The sequence below is a fragment of the Anthonomus grandis genome, chromosome 6 (assembly GCF_022605725.1).
Source record: "Anthonomus grandis grandis chromosome 6, icAntGran1.3, whole genome shotgun sequence".
NCBI classification, from domain to species: domain Eukaryota; kingdom Metazoa; phylum Arthropoda; class Insecta; order Coleoptera; family Curculionidae; genus Anthonomus; species Anthonomus grandis.
Window position 1 is genome coordinate 36,588,116 of NC_065551.1, and position 20,186 is coordinate 36,608,301.

Sequence of the window (20,186 nt, forward strand, 5' to 3'; positions counted from 1 at the left end):
AAAGAGATTAATTCACCCAGCTTCATGGTCACTGTTCACAATGACAATTTATTGAAATTCAATATTTTTCATTGCATAATCATAAAAAGAAAAGCTTTTTTTTTCAAAGCCTTACTTCCTAATGCTCCTGATCAAGGGTCAAGCTAATTTCATTTTTATTATTATTTATCCTCAGACACTTCCCATATCTAACATATTATTACTACTGCTAGAACCATGTGAGACAAATGAAAAAATGATTAAAATCCAGACGCTAAAAATCAAGATATTGACATTTTTCTCACAGGAGTGCCTAAAAGAACTAACATAATTTATCTCTTATTGACAATTTAATATCTCAACTTTCTGGTGGCTAAAATGTTGTAATTATTGATTTCTAGGATGCTCCTAAGGTTTTTCAAGCAACTACTAAAAAAATTATTGAAATCCATTCACTAAAAATCAAGTTATTGACATTTTTCTTACAGGAGTGCTTGGAAAAAAACAAAATAATTTGTCTCTTATTGGCAACTGAATATCTTGAATTCTAATGACTAAAATATGGTAATTATTGATTTCTAGGATACTTCAAGGGCTCTTTAAGTAACTACTAAAAAAATTACCGAAATCCATACACTATAAATCAAGATATTGACATTTTTCCCATTGGAGTGCCTGGAAGAAACAAAATAATTTGTCTCTTATTAGCAACGGAATATCTTGATTTGTACTGGCTAAAATGTTGTAATTATCGATTTCTATGATACTTTAAAGGCTCTTTAAGCAACTACTAAAAAAATTATTGAAATCCATACACTAAAAATCAAGATATTGACATTTTTCTCATTGGAGTGCCTGGAAGAAACAAAATAATTTGTCTCTTATTAGCAACTGATTATCTTGATTTCTAGTGACTAAAATATTGTAATTATCGATTTTTAAGATACTTCAAGGGTTCTTCAAGCAACTACTGAAAAAATTACTAAAATCCATACACTAAAAATCAAGATATTGACATTTTTCTCATTGGAGTGCCTGGAAGAAACAAAATAATTTGTCTCTTATTGACACCTAAATATCTTGATTTCTAGTGACTAAAATATTGAAAATTATTGATTTCTAGGATACTTGAAGGGCTTTTTAAGTAACTGCTAAAAAAATTACCGAAATCCGTTCACTAAAAATCAAAATATTGAAATTTTTCTCATTGGAGTGCCTGGAAGAAACAAAATAATTTGTCTCTTATTGGCAACTGATTATCTTAATTTGTAGTGGCTAAAATGTTGTAATTATCGATTTCTATGATACTCTAAAGGCTCTGCAAGCAACTACTGAAAAAATTACTAAAATCCGTACACTATAAATCAAGATATTGACATTTTCCTCATTGGAGTGCCTGGAAGAAACAAAATAATTTGTCTCTTATTAGCAACTGATCATAATAATAATAATAATGTATTTATTTAGCTTGAGCTACAAAGGTAATACATAATATATAGATAATACGAGTATAATACATATTTAAAAAAAAAAAAATAGAAATTTAAATCAATAAAAATTAAAAAAAATGCAAATAATTTGAAAAAAAAGTTGAAAAAAAGTGTGTGCTTGTACAAAATGGCATACATATACAAAAAATACAAAAAGTCTCACATACAGAAAATTTATAAATAAAATTTAAGCCTAAAATAAAATAGCAAAAATAAAACAAAATACGAGTTAAAATTGTAAAATAAAAATGAAATAAATACACATATAAACTACAATCACATAAATAAAGGTAAAACGAATGATAAAACAAAGTATGTACAAATAAAACTTACAGAAAAAGTATAAATAAAACACGAGTCTAAAATAAAAGAAAGTACGAGTAGAATTGTAAAACTAAAATAAAATAAATATAAATACGAAACAGCAACTACACAAACAAGGGTAATAAGGATAAAACGGTAAAAGAAAGTATGTATAAATAAAACTTAAAAATAACTAAAATTACTGTTTAAAGTGTATAAATAAAATGAAACATGTATAAAAATAAAAATAAAATAAGACTTCTTGATTTCTAATGACTAAAATATTGTAATAATTGATTTCTAGTATACTTCAAGGGCTCTTTAAGACACTACTAAAAAAATTACCGAAATCCATACTCTAAAAATCAAGATATTGACGTTTTTCCCATTGGAGTGCCTGGAAGAAATAAAATAATTTGTCTCTTATTTTCAACGAAATATCTTGATTTGTACTGGCTAAAATGTTGTAATTATCGATTTTTATGATACTTTAAAGGCTCTTCAAGCAACTACTGAAAAAATTACTAAAATCCATACACTAAAAATCAAGATATTGACATTTTTCTCATTGGAGTGCCTGGAAGTAAAAAAATAATTTGTCTCTTATTGGCATCTGAATATCTTGATTTCTAGTGACTAAAATATTGTAGTTATTGATATCTAGGATACTTCAAGGGCTCCTTAAGTACCTACTAAAAAAATTACTAAAATCCATTCACTAAAAATCAAGATATTGACATTTTTCCCATTGGAGTGCCTGGAAGTAAAAAAATAATTTGTCTCTTATTGACATCTAAATATCTTGATTTCTAGTGACTAAAATATTGTAATTATTGATTTCTAGGATACTTCAAGGGCTCTTTAAGTAACTACTAAAAAAATTACCGAAATCCATTCACTAAAAATCAAAATATTGACATTTTCCTCATTGGAGTGCCTGGAAGAAACAAAATAATTTGTCTCTTATTGGCAACCGAATATCTTGAATTCTAGTGGCTAAAATATTGATTTCTGATATACTCTAATGGCTTTTAAAATGGGGGCTTTTAAAAAATTATAAAATATACGTAAATAAATGAATCTTTCTGAAAGTATCTTATACTTCTCAGTACCTTGTCTAAAGCATGAGGGAAATCCTCATATTGCACCAGATAACACTTCTGGGAGTCCCTGGAAGAAAAAATACATAGTATTTTTTCCTAATTTTTATTTTTCTATTATATTATTATAATTTGTATTTGTTTTCACTTTTTATTGGCTTTTATCCGATATTTCTATGTGCTTTTTGACCGGTTAAGTTAATATTTAATTTATTCAAGGTAGTCGAGGGACTTCTTGAAATGCCCGTTCAGAAAACAGAATAATAACTGTCTCTGGATATGGCAATTCAAACACATCAAAATCGTCGCTTTAGGTCTTTTTTTGGCCATTCTATTGCAACCTTTCTTCAATATTCGTTAACTTTCTCGATTTTCCTATTTAACTTTATTATTATTTTTACACTTTACCTGCTTTAATTTTATTTTAGTCGTTAATATTAGAAAGGTGTATAATAAAGCAGTATTTTGTATTTTGTGTCCAACTGAAATTTGTTTGCTTCTTCCAGGCAGTCCAAGAATTTGTATATTATTTCGTCCAGGCAATTGGGATCGGGAAGGTAATAAATAGGAAATTACTGGAAGTAAGACAGAGTTGCTTTGAATGCCTTGTATAAGTACGAACTTACTTCAGGTGCCTGGAAAAAACACATAACGATATCAATTACCTGCAATTAATAGAAATTAAATTTAAATTCTTAAGATCAAAAATTGTTTATTTAAATTCCAGGCAATTTTTGGTCCTTTGAGCCAGATTTTTTTATTTAGTGTTATCAAGACCGTGGCAAATGGGACAATAAATTTGATGATTGAGAGACATTTTGTCGGGTCACTCCGATATTTAAGAAATTTGGATCCTTGTTTTACCACATAAGTGCACCTATCACCAAGATAAGAAATACCAAAAATATGCCTTAACAAATCTGAGCTGTTCAGTCCTTAATGATGATAATAGTGAGGAGCCGGTACAGCGTAGTGTGCTGGAGCAGCTACATGACCAATATACTGTAAATTCATAAAGTATACAGGGTGTCCGGAAGCTAGATGCAATCCTTTAAGGAGGTGATAGCTGACTTAATTTCAAACATTTTAAGCTAAATATGTGTAGGTCGAAATTTGTTTATAAATTTTTTATGGCAATTTTTGCATTTTTCTCAAGAAATACCAAAATTTCACACTTAAACGGTAATAGAGCGCAAGTTACAATTAGTATCGTAGTTTCAAAGTTTATTTTGTTTCGTCTAATGTGTATTAATAAAAATACGATCAATTCCAAGCTTCTGTGTAAACTTATAGAAAAAATAGAGACATTGAAACGCCCTTTATTTTTAGATATCACTCATGCCGATGCCTGGCCAATTCTCAGAATTATGGCCTCTTTTGTGCGGCAGGTCATGTAAACAAAAATTATTAGACTGAGACCTCTCATAAGCCTACTAAGCATTAGAGCCCCGATTGTGGGGTTATTTTAGGTTTTAATTTTAAATAAAACACAATTTTGTTTAAACTATTTATTGTTCATGTTCAAAATGCAATCCATTATTTGTAATACAGGCACGAGCCCTTTTTATTACTTCGATGGTGGTTACTCTTATGGTCCTATCTTCTTTCATCCTGACAAATGGTTCATTTATTTTGCGAATCAACTCTTCTCTTGTTCTTATTTCGGTGGTGTATACAAGCTCCTTTGCCCGGCCCCATATGAAAAAATCCAACGGAGTTAGGTCAGGCGATCGAGGAGGCTAAGGAAAGGTTCCGCCTCTACCGATCCCACCGTCCGGAAAACAGTCATCTAAGTAATTCCTGACAGCCAAGGACCAATGCGCTGGACAACTATCTTGCTGAAAGATTATTGGTCTTTCTCGTTCTAATAATCCAGCTTCGTCTAGAAGAACGGGGATATCATTTTGTAGAAAATCTAAATAGTTGGCATCATTTAAATTCTCTCGTAGAAAATGTGGCCCAATAATAGTCCTGCCTATTACTCCGGCCCACACATTGACCGAAAATCTGTTCTGAAATGATTTTTGTTTTTTCCAGTGCGGATTTGCATCTTTGGCAGCCCATTCGTGGAGGTTGTGGAAGTTGGTAATACCCTCCCTGGAAAAATTGGACTCGTCTGTCCACAAGATACTTCTTAAGAATAACGGGTCCTCGATGTCCATGTTCAATAAAAAGCGGCAGAACTGAATTCGTCTTGCAGGGTCTTCTTGTAAGCCCTGCACCCCCGTACCTTGAAAGGGATACTGTCCATCTTTCTTCATGGTCGTCCACACCTTCCATCTAGAAAGGCCAAGGTCTTCAGCTACTTTTCTAACACTTGCAGTAGGGTCTGCGGTAAAAGCTTCCAGTATTTGCTCCTCAATATCTACATTAATATGGCCAGGGTTGACTCCACGTGCCGGATTATTCCCAATGCCAACTTCAGTAAGACGGCGAAAGGTGTTTTGAAACACCCTGAAGTTTGGTAACCTCCGATCTGGATAATGTTCTTGGTACAAGCGTCGTGCCAAAGCTCCATTACCGTTAGCGCGTCCATATGTGAAGACAATGTCAGCGTACTCTTGGTTGGTAAATTCCATTTTACACTACTGTTTAATAAAACGGGCAGAAACTCGTTTAGTTTAAAAAACAGTGGATGCAGTCAGTACGAAGTTGATAATCTTACAAAATTAGAGGCGTGGATACTAATTGTAACTTGCGCTCTATTACCGTGTGAAATTTTGATATTTCTTGAGAAAAATGCAAAAATTGCCATAAAAAATTTATAAACAAATTTCGACATACACATATTTAGCTTAAAATGTTTGAAATTAAGTCGGCTATCACCCCCTTAAAGGATTGCATCTAGCTTTCGGACATCCTGTATATTGTGTATTGTATGAACACGTGGAAGAGACAAGAATCTTGTTTTATTTTTATAAATAAAATTAATCATCCTTAAAAAAAAATAGAATGTCAAAAAACAATACGCTTATATCTCTCAAAATATAATATCTAGGGATTTGTAAATTGGCACTTAGATTCTTCTAATTAAATTATTTGAGTGGTGTTTTTATCAAAAAAATTACACTTATACATACCATATAGGTTCATTAAATTACATTTATTAATTAATTTTCTTTCAAAGGAAGAAAGTAGAGTTTGTCTAAGTTATTGTTACTTTTTCTAGTCATTGATTAAAGAAATATTTTAAATAATTAAGCATTGACATTCGCCATGTGATCCGTTATTCACCATTGTCTTAAACAACAATTTGCTTGTACTTTCAACTCTAATATACAACGAAAACTACATAAACTGGCAGCTAGATAAACCAAAAGTTATACAGACGATTTGTCAAAATTATGAATTTATTAGTATAAAAATATATTCGCGTTAAACAGCCTTAATCGCTGTAGTTTTAATGCTTTTTCTAAAATCCATATTTTCAACATTGGACAATAATGGTAATACAAATGGATATCTTCAACCGGTAATCAATTGGACATAGTTATGCATAACGACGACCAAACGCCAATGTCGTTTTTTTGGTATTATTGTGTCATCTGAGGGCCAAATACCATATTTATCTACGAAAAAAATCTCGAGCGTTAGAAATCTATAGTTAAGGATATATTTTAAATTAAACTAAGCGCCAAACGGTTTATAACACTACTTGAATTTTGCATAAAACGACTAAATGTCACGAAATTGTATAGGTCAATTAAACGCCATGATACTGGGCGCTTGGCTTAGTAATGCAAATAGCAGTTGTCACGTGATATGGTACCGAAAAATTAGTATATATCACGTGATATTTGTCAAATTTTGACCATTTTTCTCGCAGATGCATTTACCGAACTTAGCTAGGAAATATCAACTGACGTTTCTTGAGTGATTTAATTCAAATTTTCAAAAAATGCTGAAACGGACTGCTATTTTACTAAATCGTGTAGTATAGTAGATACCAAACCATCTAGTGCTTCTATGAAATGAGGCAGTAATAGAATTTTTTAAGTAATCGTTAGTTATTACAAAGAAACTCTAGTTTTATTTGAAGTTTTTCAAGGTATGTTATAGCTGTGCAGTTGTAATTTGCTTAGCTTATTATGTTAGTAAATAAAGTGGTTTAGTTTTTCTGTAATTTTGTTGTTTCTTTTACTTTAAAATAAAAAGTGGTTTTACAGGATTTTCTAAAAGATCTGTAAGGGTTTTAAATAGTTGCATAAAATTTGCAGCCTTTTACCTTAATGAAAAATAGGGCTGTTAGTCGAAATATACAGTCTAAAAAGAAAATACATGGCATTGCATAAACGCGCTATGCGACAAGTTTGGCGTGTGGTTCAATTTTGTAAAATAAAAAACCTAATAATAAGTAAAAAAGCATAACCACCAGACTAGGTGACATTTTTTATCATAACTTCTAAAATTTATTATTATTTGCTAAAAGCTTACATAGTATAATTTGAAATAATGTCTTGGATATAGCTTGCAAAAATTAGATCTGTATTAAAATTTATCGATTTTTAAGGGCATTCGAAACTTAGTTGTGTTTTTCCACAATTGTTATTCTGGCGCTAGTTCGCGTTATGCATAACTACGTCCAATTGGCTGTCCAATGAATAGTCATTTCTTGTACTTGGACATACTGTATAATAATTGGACTAATTTTGGACGTGCATTGAACAAACGTTGGGTGCTATCTGGATTCATTCCAATTTTGGTAAAACCAAGAGTCCTACTGAGACCTCTTAATCAATACTTTTCAATTCTAGCCTCTTCCTATAGGAGGCGTTAAATTCCCTTAAAAATCAATAACAACCAACCCATCAACAAGGGGTTGTAGGTTAGCACATGTCAATACAAACCCCTATTTCCTTCCATGTGTACTACATCTAGCCACTTCCTATTTGAATGTTTTATGATTTAATCCTAGTGCCGATTCTGATTATGGGCCTCGGTCATATAACGTGCAAATGTTTGCGCGGATTAGTGAAAAAAACGATACGATTATTGTCGAAGGTGAGACGCGATTATCGAACGTGGCGAGGCTGATTTTTCTTTTATCATTTTTCAGAGTTCTGGTTGGCGAAAGCTACGAAACATCGTGCAATGGACACCTTTTTTTCAAACTTACAAGAAGCACCGGTACCCGTGGGTGCAATTAGCGGGCCACCAGGGCAATTTTAAGGCGGGACCGGACCAGGGTACCATCTTGAAGAAACTGTGCACCAAGGAGGAAAAATGTTTTCAGGTTAGTATACAGACAGGACCGTCTCGTAGCGATTGTTTGTAGATATGGTGAGGATTGGTCTATTAATATCTCTAAAAAATTATTATAATTTCTCTAATTTAGACGTAAATTAGTTCATTAAAATGTTAAATTTATTGGTCCTATTGACGTCATAACATGCTAATGATGCGTTGATTGTCAATATAGATAAATTAATTAAACGAGTTTTTAGGTATTAATGAAGGACGTACTTAGACCGTACGTGCCGGAATATAAGGGCCTAGTGGCCAGCGATGACGGTGAATCGGAGTACATCCAACTTCAGGATCTACTCGGCGATTTTATCTCGCCTTGCGTGATGGACTGCAAGATTGGCGTGAGGACGTATTTGGAGGAGGAACTGGCCAAGGCCAAGGAAAAACCTAAATTAAGAAAGGTGAGAACACTATAAGGACATAGATACACTACTTGTGTCAAATAGAGATAGGTAGATATTTGTGAATGCATGTCATATGCGGTGTTTTTTTATACGGGGTGTTTTACTACTAGACTATATCGACTGGGAAACTAGTAATTTTACCTCATTGGAATTTTTTTTTGACATAAGTGTAATTGTTTAAATAGCCATAATTTTTAAAAGGCTCATATGATATTGTTTAATTTGGGATTGTTTAAAAGTGAAATATAAGTAATTTTAAACATTGCATCAAGAAATACACAAAAGTGCTTAGTAAAAAGTAGGAGGCGTCATTTCAATTAAATACTGTGTTTCTTCGATAGGTCAACTTATCGGCTTATTCATACACGTACGATATTATCAATAATGCTACTTAGATGTAGCCCTATGACAACCCAAGAAAACAAAGAATGCGTGTTTTTGACACGCACACGTTTCTAGTAAAGGTCAGTAGTGATAGGATAATTCAGATTAAAAATAATTCATAATTCGACTATGAAAATAACCCAATTATTTTGAATGAGTGATGGAAAAAGTAAAAGATGAAATATAATCGTCATATGTTTTATTCGCGATCACTCACAAGTCGGTAGTCAGCGTTTGAGTTTTCATTTGAGCACAGTTTGAGCTTTGTCATGGGAATATGGACTAAAGCGGCGGAAGCGAGGTTTTTAATTGCGTTGCTATTTCTTTTCATATTTTTTATGACTAATAGTAATAGATTTTATTTATTTAATTTTCTATAAAATATTCGATGTTTAAAAATAATAATCATAATACTGGTATTATTTTTTTGTTATTTATTACTGTAGGGTGTGGGACGAAAGTAGGTCTGAATTTTAGATACAATTTGAGATTATAATTTACCTACAAGTAAACATGAAATAATTATATAAATGCCAAATAATGGTGATATTTAATTATTTCATAAATAATTTTATTTTTTCTTGCATTTGTTGCAAACGGCTCATTTTGCATCGAGTTTGTTAAATTAATCCCAAACTACTGATTTTTTTTAAATTTCCGGATCTCACCGTAAACATCATTTACTATTTTGAGTCATACTGACTTCCCGCAGTTTATCAATAATTTAAAATTAAAAATATTAAAATTTCAAATATACCTTTTTAAGAAACAGCAACAGTGTAATGATCGAGGAACAAAAAAATACAAAACTAAGTATTAGTTACAAATTGTTCAGCTGATAAAACGTGTTATATATATCTTGTGATTTGCGATGTTGCAATATATACACACGAGTGATTTTTAATTCAAATTATAATCCGATTATCGAAATAATGCGATTTTTCCCATCACTAAAGACTCAAGTAATTACTAATAAGTATACTCAAAAAATTAGGTTATGAAATTAAAAGGAGATAGAAACTATTGGAGTTTTATGCCTCACAACGTTGCCGTTGTGCCACGTTTGCAGTCATTATTTTAGTACTAAACTAATGTTTACACAAACATTGACTTTTCCACAAATTTGAAATTGGTTAGTTCAATTAAGATTATACTTACTTCTAGTAAAACCTGTATATCACAGTCGCCAATTTTTTTCAATTATTAATTCTTCTCGAGTTATTATCTAAATAAGAATTTTTGACCCTTAATACGTTCATACCACTTGGTATATTAATAATTTCTTTTGTTTATTCGGCACCTCCCTTCGCAGTTTATCTAGGCATCAGATTAATGCAAATTATGTAAAAATAGAAAAATATCTAAAAATTCCTAAGTTATCATAATAAAAAGATAATTTCATTTAAACATTATAATCTCAATCTAATTACAATTATGTAAAGTAAGTATGATGAACTAAGCAAATGAAATTGCAAATAATCCATCCACTTGTCACACGTAAAACTGAAATTTACACTTTTCTAAAAGTTGAAAATATAACAATAAAAATGCAGACCAGTTCGGACGTTCCGCTACTATGACGCACCGTCATATAGTTCCATCCTTGTTTCGCACATAGCAAAAGAGGAACGGCGCGGTGGCCTATGGAGAGTTGACGCGTGCCAACTGTTCTCGAATAACGGCCATCGATAATTTTTGATACTCTCTTAGGGAATTATTAAAACGTTGTTTAAAATTGTTGTAGTTTTTGAAAAATAAATTATTAAGTATATATGGTAAAGGCTCTGTACTCATTATACAGGGTGATTCAAAAATGAGTGCAAAGATTTTAAGGGCGTATTTACCAGACAAAAATGAGCAAATTTTTTCTCATATAAACGTATATTCTAACGCGCTTCGTATGTATATGTACATAAGAATCAGTAAAAGGCCCTTTTTATAGCATAATATAAAGCTGATATATAGTCAATTTTCCGTTATTATTTTTTTGAATAAAGTGGGGTTATTGTCCGTCACGCTACCACTCACAATACCCTTTTACTAGCAGTAAGCAAAATAAAATACTTAAAAGTACATAAGGATTCTATTTTTATTTTAGAATTAACATTCAAATATTAATTGAAAGAATCACCTTATCACCTTAAAAAATGGCGTAAACTTTAAATATTTCTAAAATTTGTATTGTTGTTCTTTGGTTATCAAGCAAACTGCAAAAAATAACAAAATTCTGAAGTTATTAAATTAAAAAGATAATTAATTTCATTTAAAAGTCATAAACCTAAAATCATGAAGATAGGCAAATAAAATTGCAAATTACTTATTTTCGACAGTTGACTTTTTTTAATTAGTTGTGCGTTATTCTAATTTAAATTCATTATTTTAATTCGCTTCTGTTATTGTAATTCTCGGGTCTCGTTTTAATTGTTAAAAGAACTTACACCAGTACCATGCTTGCCGTATATTTTCAGTGTTTTGAAAAAGCAGTACGTGAATATGCTGCAAACTATCCTAAACGAAGGCATTATAGCAGAACAGTATTTTGACAACTATCAATGTATGTTCCAATTAAAAGGGGTCCGGTAAGAAACCATATTTAAGGATGAGAGAAAACTTTCTTCATCCAGAAATTATTTATCCTTGGGTGTTCTGAAGTTTGAAAGGATTTAAACTTCATTCGTATCATGTATCTTTACGCCAAGTTTTCTCAGAAAATCATTTAGGCAAACGACTTGACATCAATAAAGTTTTTAGATATGAGCCGTTCAGGGGAAAAGTGGTCTAACTCCCTTAAAGTAGAAATTTAGAAAATTGATATTTTGCATCTGGATGAATTAAAAAATCACAGTAACATATTCTTTACTTTCATGTACATATTTATAATAACCCTGTACTAAAATTTCATATGGTAAACATTTTTACTGATTGCGCCCATTAATTGCATTTTTGCCGCCCAATGTCATTCTTTCAGTAAGTTTCTTTCAAAAATGTAGCGGAAAAGTGGTATAACTTGGAGAGTTATATCACTTTTCCTCGTAAAAGTTAACCAAATTTCACAAAACTGATGAACCAAAGAAAAATAATAGCTGTAGTATGTTTACTATGATATCTATTACTGATAAAAGTGTTCAAAAAATATAGACCTTGAAGAGTAAAACATTACTACTACTTATCTTACGACCTAAACTTACAGTAAGGAGAGTAAGAATAAGTTATTAAACAAATTAATCTTCATCAGAATTGGATAATGGACCACTGTCAACAGCATCTTCTTTGTCAGTAAGTCCAGGAAGAACTGATGCTGAATCGGGGGAATCCACTGAAGAACTTCTATCATATCTTTTTTCTTAGCTACAGTAACTGATCTACACACTACGTACCATAACACCTGACTAAACAAGAAAAAGCGTGTTTAATAGGACCTGGCGCGACATCGGAACAGCGTGGTGCCTTGACTTATATACCGCTATTCCAGCGAACGAATTTATTATGTTGAGAGGAATAACGTTAGGAAGCTCTTATCATAGCTAAGTTAAAATTTTGACTTATACCAGTTTTCGACTGAATATATTAGACCAGTAGAAACATAATTAATGGTATAACTCAAAAATTAAAAAATACTGACATATACGACTTTTCCTCTGAGTGGCTCATATACAAAATTGCACCCGAGAGCCTGGAAGAATAGAATAATTTTTTAAAAGCCTACGAGGAAAATAAGGTAATAAAAATAAAATTTCCTATATCTAAAAAAGCCACGAAAGTTACGTTACATATAAAAAAATCGTCTCAAAAGATTGGAAGAATTTTTTTTCTAATTTATGGAAAACATTAAAAATTACGTCCCAAAGCCTGAAAAACAGAAAAAAATATTTATGATTCCTGGAATACTCACAAGAAAGAGCCTGTAAAAATAGGAAAACATTTAAATTCCTGGAAAGTGTAAAAATTACATCGAAACCTTGAAAAACGAAAAAAAAAATTAATTCCTGGAAAACGTAAGAAATTTGATCGAAGACACTTGCCAGACATGCCAAGAATATTTTAAATAATAAAAAAAATATTTTAGAGTATTCATCCACTGATGGCATGCTAAGCTCAAATAAAAAAAATTAAATTTTACTCTTTTCTAAAAATACAAAATATAACAAAAAAATTGCAGACCAGTTCGGACGTTCCGCTACTATGACACACTGTCATATAGTTCCATCCTTGTTTCGTACATAGCAAAAAAGGAACGGCGAGGTGGCCTATGAAGAGTTGACGCGTGCCAACTGTTCTCGAATCACGGCCATCGATAAATTTATGATACTGTTTTAGGGAATTATTAAAAAGTTGCTTAAATTTTAGTAATTTTTGGAAAAAAATCGTTGATCTTAAGAAACGATAAAAACCCCTTTTTATAGTATAAAATCGAGTTCAAATAAAATAATATTTAAAAGAATCACTTTATTACCTTACAAAATGGTAAAGACTTTGAACATTTGTGAAATGTTTGTTGCTGTTCTTTTGATTTTTAAAAATGCTTTAAATTTTTTAGGATTATGATGTTTAAATTTATTGTAATAATTTTAGAAGAGAGTTTAAAACTATGATGAGTTTATGCCAAATAAACAAAAGGAGCCGTATTAGACGTCAAAAATACTTATTTCGGTAATAACTGAAAAAGTAAAAAAGATAGCCGACTGCGGTGCACTAAATTACATCTACTTTTCAAAATTATACCGTGCCATTTATTTTTTTTTTGGAAAAATCAAGTAATTACTTTTAATTTAAAAGACCTCACCTACCTAACTTTACTAAAAAGTTTCTCGTACTACTGGATACAGTATTTAAAAGTACTTACATTTCACTTTTAAACAAGCGCAAATTGAACGAAATCATATAAGCCCTTTAAAAGTTATAGCTATGTAAGCAATTACACTTTCCCTGCTTTATGGATGATTAATGAAAAATATTCTAGGTTTCTAATGATTTTAAAAAAACGTACCTTAAGCTAACATTTTCTGAAGAAAATTAGAATTAAATTATTGGCTTTTCCATTACGACCTTTAGTGGTGAAATTTCGAAGTTAAAAATCATTTCCAACGTTTTCTCTCAGCCACTTTTATAAGGTCAAAAAAATTCTATATATTATACAGTAAGTATTATGAGGGTAATTTGAAGGTATTTTATAGGATATGTACGAAAAAATGTGCCAAATCGACCCAAACGCGCCCAGCGAAGAAGAGCACAAACTGAAGGGCGTAACCAAACCCCGATACATGGTATGGCGGGAAACCATTTCGTCCACGGCCACCCTCGGATTCCGGATAGAGGGTATCAGAAATGCGGACGGTACCAGTAGTAAAGACTTCAAGACGACGAAGACTAAAGAGCAAATTATGGAGGCCTTTTCGAGGTTTACCGAGGGATTTCCCCATGCTGTGGTAAGTACTATTTGGCATTTAGTTGTTTTTTTTTTGAATATTAATAGTTGAATCATTTTTTAGCCTAAGTACATTCAGAGGTTAAAAGCGATTAAGGCGACGCTGGCCGAGTCCCGATTCTTTGAAACACATGAGGTATGTACTTTTTAAATTATTACCATTTATCAAGATTATCTTGTAATATCATTACATCGGCAAGAGACTCAATCGGGAGGAAAATGTTTAAAATAATTAGCCAATGACCAATCAAAATACCTTGTCGACCTGAATTCCTTTCTTCAAGCAATAAATGATAAAATCGTCATTAGAGCATCAATAACATTTGTTGCTGGATTTGATATGTTATCTTAGGTTTAAAGGGAAAAATAGAAGGGGCGACTGAGAACTGTAGCAGGTTTCTTTAATATTTTCATAGTGTAATCTTATGCAAACGACACCCAACTATTACGTTGGCGAGGACTCTGGCCGCGCATATGGGCGTTTTTAGTAAATTGTCTTTTATATACAATTAGGTAGTAACTAGTACAAAACACTGAGAAGAGGCCTTACATTAACAATCAGTTCCTCCAGTTATCGGAATGTTTGCACTTAAAATTGAGACATTTAAGAAGTTTTTTGGTACATTGTAATATAAAATTGGCTGATTTATACAAAATTACACACATTTTGGCAGAAAATTGTAGAAAATATTAATACTATTAAAAAAATTGTACTAAAATCTTGTAATATTGAGTTTAACATGTAAGGAAAGAACGGGTTGTTAACACTCTTACCAATTTTATAGATCATAAATTATGAGGTTTGAGGTTGGATTCTTTCAGCGACCATTAGTAAACTCAAATATTGCCTGAAATTAATTTAAAAAAAAATTAATATCCCTGGAATATAAATTATTATCATCTGTTTTGTATAGGTTCCGAACAGTTGAAACTATATTTTTTTTTCTACAAAATTGTTCTCAATTGCCTGGAATAATTGCCTTAAATTAATTAACTTCTATGGCTAATTGTTTCCATTTTTCAACACTTTTTGAAAAAAAAAACGCTCAACAAGGTATCCTATGATTTTATGAGAAGAATCTATATTCCAATTTTCAGATTTCTAGCTTTTCTATTTTCAGAAAAATTAGCATTTTGGTTTCTGATTTTTAAAAAAAAATTTCAACTTCTAGTTGACAGTAAATTAATTCATATCAATTTTAGACAGTTGAAGTAATTTTTTTTTAATTCAAGGCATTTCAAAATGAACCTTAACGGTCTGGAATAACTCAAAAATAACTGAAATAATTTTTTTTTATTATTTAATTACCCTGGAACATAACTAAAGTATATTTTGCATAAACTTAAGGCAGTTGAAGTTGATTTTTGATGAACGTTTTAATAACAAATTTACTTTAGCTGTTGCAATAATTAAAAAAATTACCTGAAATTAAATTTAAAAAAATATATAATTTTCCTGCAGTATAATTAGAATTCATTGCGTATAAATTTCAGGCACTTGAAGTTGATTTTTTAATAGAAAATTGACCTTAACTGCCTGGAATAACTAAAAAATTACCTTAAATAATTTTTTTAATATTTAGTTTCCCTGGAGTATAAATAAAGTCCAATTTGTATCAATTTAAGGCAGTTAGGGTTGATTTTTGATGATTTTTCCACTAGAAAATAGATCTCAACTGCCTGGACTGAGACAAGGATGAATCAATAGAAATTATAGAAAAAAAATATTTTTTATTTTCGTCGTAGTCAATTTTATATAACTTTCAATCAATAAAATTAGATTAGTTCAATTGAATCACTTAAGTGAGGAACTGTAAACATATTTATAAGAATTAACAAATTAGTTTAAGTATTGAATATATCTTGGAACGAGGTAATTAAACAGCTTTTTACAAAATTGCAAAAAATGTAATAATGAATAATTTAATATATTTAAAAAATATATATATTAAATTATTTTCACAGAAAAGTATAAACTTCTAATAAACATATCGAAATTAATTAAAAATGGCTTCAACTGACTGAAAGAAAAAAATAATATTCCAGGCAATTATATCCAGTTTAAAATGAGCCTGAAAAATTGACTAATAAGAACTAAGAAATAATTTTAACTACTTGGAGCACAGATACTATTTTGAAATTAGTTACTTACACGGTAACAAAGGCAATGGTTTACGAGGCTTATTCACAAATTTATTTAGATTTTACTCAAATATTGTTATTTTTAAATATTTTCTTATTTCTTCAGTTTCTCTTTTAGTTCCCTTATTATTTTTTTTAGGAGTTATTTTTTTGTAATGCAAACATTTGAAAATTGACCTCGAATATTTGAAATAACTCAAAAATTAACTGAAATTCGTTTAAAAAAAATATTTAATTATAACTAATATATATTTTGTGTAAATTTAAGGCAATTGAAGATGATTGTCAATGATGTTTTCAATAGGAAATTGACCTCCACTGCCTGGAATAATTTAAAAAATACCTGAAATAAATATTAAATTTTCCTGCAATATAGTTAAAGTCAATTTATTAGATATTTCAGGCAATTGAAGTTAATTATTGATGTTTTTTTTTGAATAGAAATTTGATTTTAATTGCCTGAAATAGAGCCTGAAATTAATTAAAAAAATATTTAATATCCCTGGAATATAAATTATCGTCCATAATAAAGCATTTATTTAGCATAAAAAAGCTACATATAAGTACAAGTTTGCCTTATTAGTCTTATTACAATAGTAGAAATAGAAAAAAAACAACATTTGTAAATATATGAAAATTAAATAAAAAAAAAGTGTAATGTATGTACAGGACACAAACAAAAAGAAATAAGAATAAACGAAAGAAATCCATTTTGTATAGATTCCGGGCATTTGAAATTGATTTTTGATTGAAGATTCTTTTAATACAAAATTGATCTCGATGGCCTGGAATAATTGAAAATGAACCTAAAATTAATTTATTAAAAAAAATTACTGTATTACCCTGGAATATAAATAAATTAATCTTTATTTCATATTAATTCCAGTCAATTGGAGTAATTTTTTTTTAATTTCAGGCAATTAAAGTGAATTTTTTCTTAATAGAAAATTGACCTCAACTGCCTGGAATAATTAAAAATGTTACTTTAAATTAATTTTTTTTTCATGTTAATTTCCCTGGAGTCGAGTTTGTCTAACTTTAAAGAGCTTGAAAATATTTTTTTTTATTCCAGGCAATTAAAATTGATTTTTTTTTCATTATTGTTTTATTAGGAAACTGATATTAGCTACCTAGAAGAACTCAAAAACAACCTAAAATTAACAGAAAGAAATTATTTTATTTCCCTAGAACTCAATTTTATATACATTTTAAACAGTTATCAGTATATAGATTTTTAATATTTATTTCCGACAGTTGAAGTATTTTTTTAATAATTTTTATAAGCTGTATAGAATCATAATCATAATCATGCAATTTCGCTGGAATACAGTTAAAGTCAATTTGATAGATATCAGGCAGTTGAAGTTATCTTTTTTGAAATTGATTTTTAATAGAAAATTAATCTAAATTACCGGGAATAACTGAAAAATGGCCTGAAATTAATGTAAAAAAAAAAATATTGAATTACCCTGAACTATCTCTAATTTTGTCTCTATATTCAGAGATATGAGCTGTTTTATTGAATTAACTTGTCTCAACTAAACGTCTCTGATTTTTTTTTAAATTTGTACTGTCAAGGTTAATAATTTTAAGAGAAGAATCTATTTCCCAATTTTCAGATATTTAACTTGCACATTTTTAGAGATATGAGCATGTTGTCTCTGAAATTTTATTTTTTTTTAATTTTTCAATTTACTATTAGTTAATGTCTATTTCCTATAAATTTCAGGCAATTGAAGTTAATTTTTTTAAAATTCCAGGCATTTGAAGATTGACCTCAACTATCTGGAATAACTAAAAAATTAACTGAAATTAATTTAAAAAAAAATGTTTAGTTACTCAGAAACAAAACTAAAATATATTTTGTATAAATTTCAGGCAATTCAAGTTGATTTTTGAGCAAACTTTTAATAGAAAATTGAGCTCAACTGCTTGGATTAATTGAAAAAATTATTTTAAAATCAATTTAAAAAAAAAATTATTTCTATGGAGTACTGTGGTTAAGAATAACTCAAGAATGAACTTGAAAAAATTATTTGAATTTATTGGAAGTCAATTTTATATAAATTTCAAGCAATAAAATGTAATTAGTTGATTTGAATTAGTTATTCGAGAAATCAGAAAAATCCCATTCTGGGAAAGGTAAAAAAAACTGTGTCGTTATTTTAAGTTGAAATTTGTTTAAGGTTGAGGTATTCGATGTATCTTGGAACGAGGTAAATAGAGAGTTGTTTATAAAATTGCAAAAAATTTAACGATGAAATTAACTGAACTCAGAAAATGGACATATCGACTTTTTCAACTGCCTGGAAGAAAAAAATCATTTTTTCCAGGTAGTTTAATTAGGTTTGAGATAAGACTATAAAGTTGAGCTAAGAAATAATTTGAGCTATCTGAAAAAAAAATTCTAAATAGTTAAATTTTGTTAAAAATGTAAAAACTCTCAAATTCGTGTTTTTTTTAGTAAAAATAGAGGAGCACAGTTACTGCTTTTAAATTAATTACTTAAGAGGGATTTAAACTATCCAGAAGTAACAAAAGCGATAGCTTACGAAGCTTATTCACGGATTTATTTGCATTTTACTCAAATATTGTTGCTTTTAAATATTTTCTTACTTCTTCAGTTTCTCTTTTAGTTTCCTTATCATTCTTTTTTAAGTGTCTTTTTTCTAACTGAGAAATTTCTTCCCAAAGACAAACCTGACAATAGACATCCCTGGAATATTTTCTCAATGTCCATCAATCCAAAATGTCAGGCATTTAAACTTAACCCTTTTTAATATCAGACAGTTGAGGGTTGATATTTGATACTACAAAACGACTTAGTAATAAAATAATTGAGCAAATTCAACTGTGTCGTTTCTTTTCGTTCCAGGTTATTGGTAGTTCGTTACTGTTTGTCCACGACAGCTACAACGCCAACGTGTGGCTGATCGATTTCGCAAAAACCATCCGACTCCCGGAGGATCTGACCATCTCCCACTCCACCAAATGGAAGGTGGGCAACCACGAGGACGGCTACTTGATCGGCATCGATAACCTGATCAAGATCTTCATGGCAGTATTAGAAAATCAGCCGGTGTGCGTGTCGCCCCCCCTCTCCCTCCAAGACCCGCCCGAACTCGCCACTCGCGATTTGGGCAATACTTGAACACCATTTTTCCTTCTTGACCACATTCATTGGAACGTTTCTTTTGTGTGTAAATGTTGATGCGTTCGAAGAGCACGTGCCCGTAAACTACACGATGTTGTACATAAAACTATTTATTTATTACGAGTTTAGTAATTATGATAATCATAATTTGTGAAGACTATGTAAAATATTCTATTTATTATTTTCCCTTTTTTTTTTGTGTGTTTAGTTTGGGTTTGTATGCGAATCGCTTTTTCATTTAACCCGATTAAGCTGGAATTAAAGAGTTTTTTAGTACTATTTGTTTTTTGTTTTTTTTTAATCCCTTGTCCCCATGCAACACATTATATATTATTATCGTTAACTATATATTTGTTCAACGATTTTTTAGTCCAGGTATATTTATTAATGTGTGGAATATACGTATATCATATACAATATTGTTTACAAAAGGAAGAAAATTTCAGCATTTAAAAAAAATTGACACGGGATTTACACTCGATCACTACACCTGAAATATGTGATAAAATGACCCCGATATACTGTTCATACACGTATATATCTTATAGTGTAATAATG

At 30.2% G+C, this 20,186-nt stretch overlaps 1 protein-coding gene across 1 annotated transcript in view; it reads left to right on the forward strand.

Annotated features, from left to right (window-relative positions):
- LOC126738043 (inositol-trisphosphate 3-kinase A-like) overlaps positions 1-19,907 on the forward strand; it is a 160,481-nt gene extending 140,574 nt beyond the window's left edge. The window contains exons 3-7 of the mRNA XM_050443213.1: positions 7,929-8,105; positions 8,317-8,520; positions 14,082-14,333; positions 14,397-14,468; positions 19,350-19,907. Of these exons, the coding sequence (XP_050299170.1) occupies positions 7,929-8,105; positions 8,317-8,520; positions 14,082-14,333; positions 14,397-14,468; positions 19,350-19,625 (981 nt within the window). The 3' untranslated portion in view covers positions 19,626-19,907. The remainder of the gene's footprint in view (positions 1-7,928; positions 8,106-8,316; positions 8,521-14,081; positions 14,334-14,396; positions 14,469-19,349) is intronic.
- Positions 19,908-20,186: the final 279 nt, after the last annotated feature.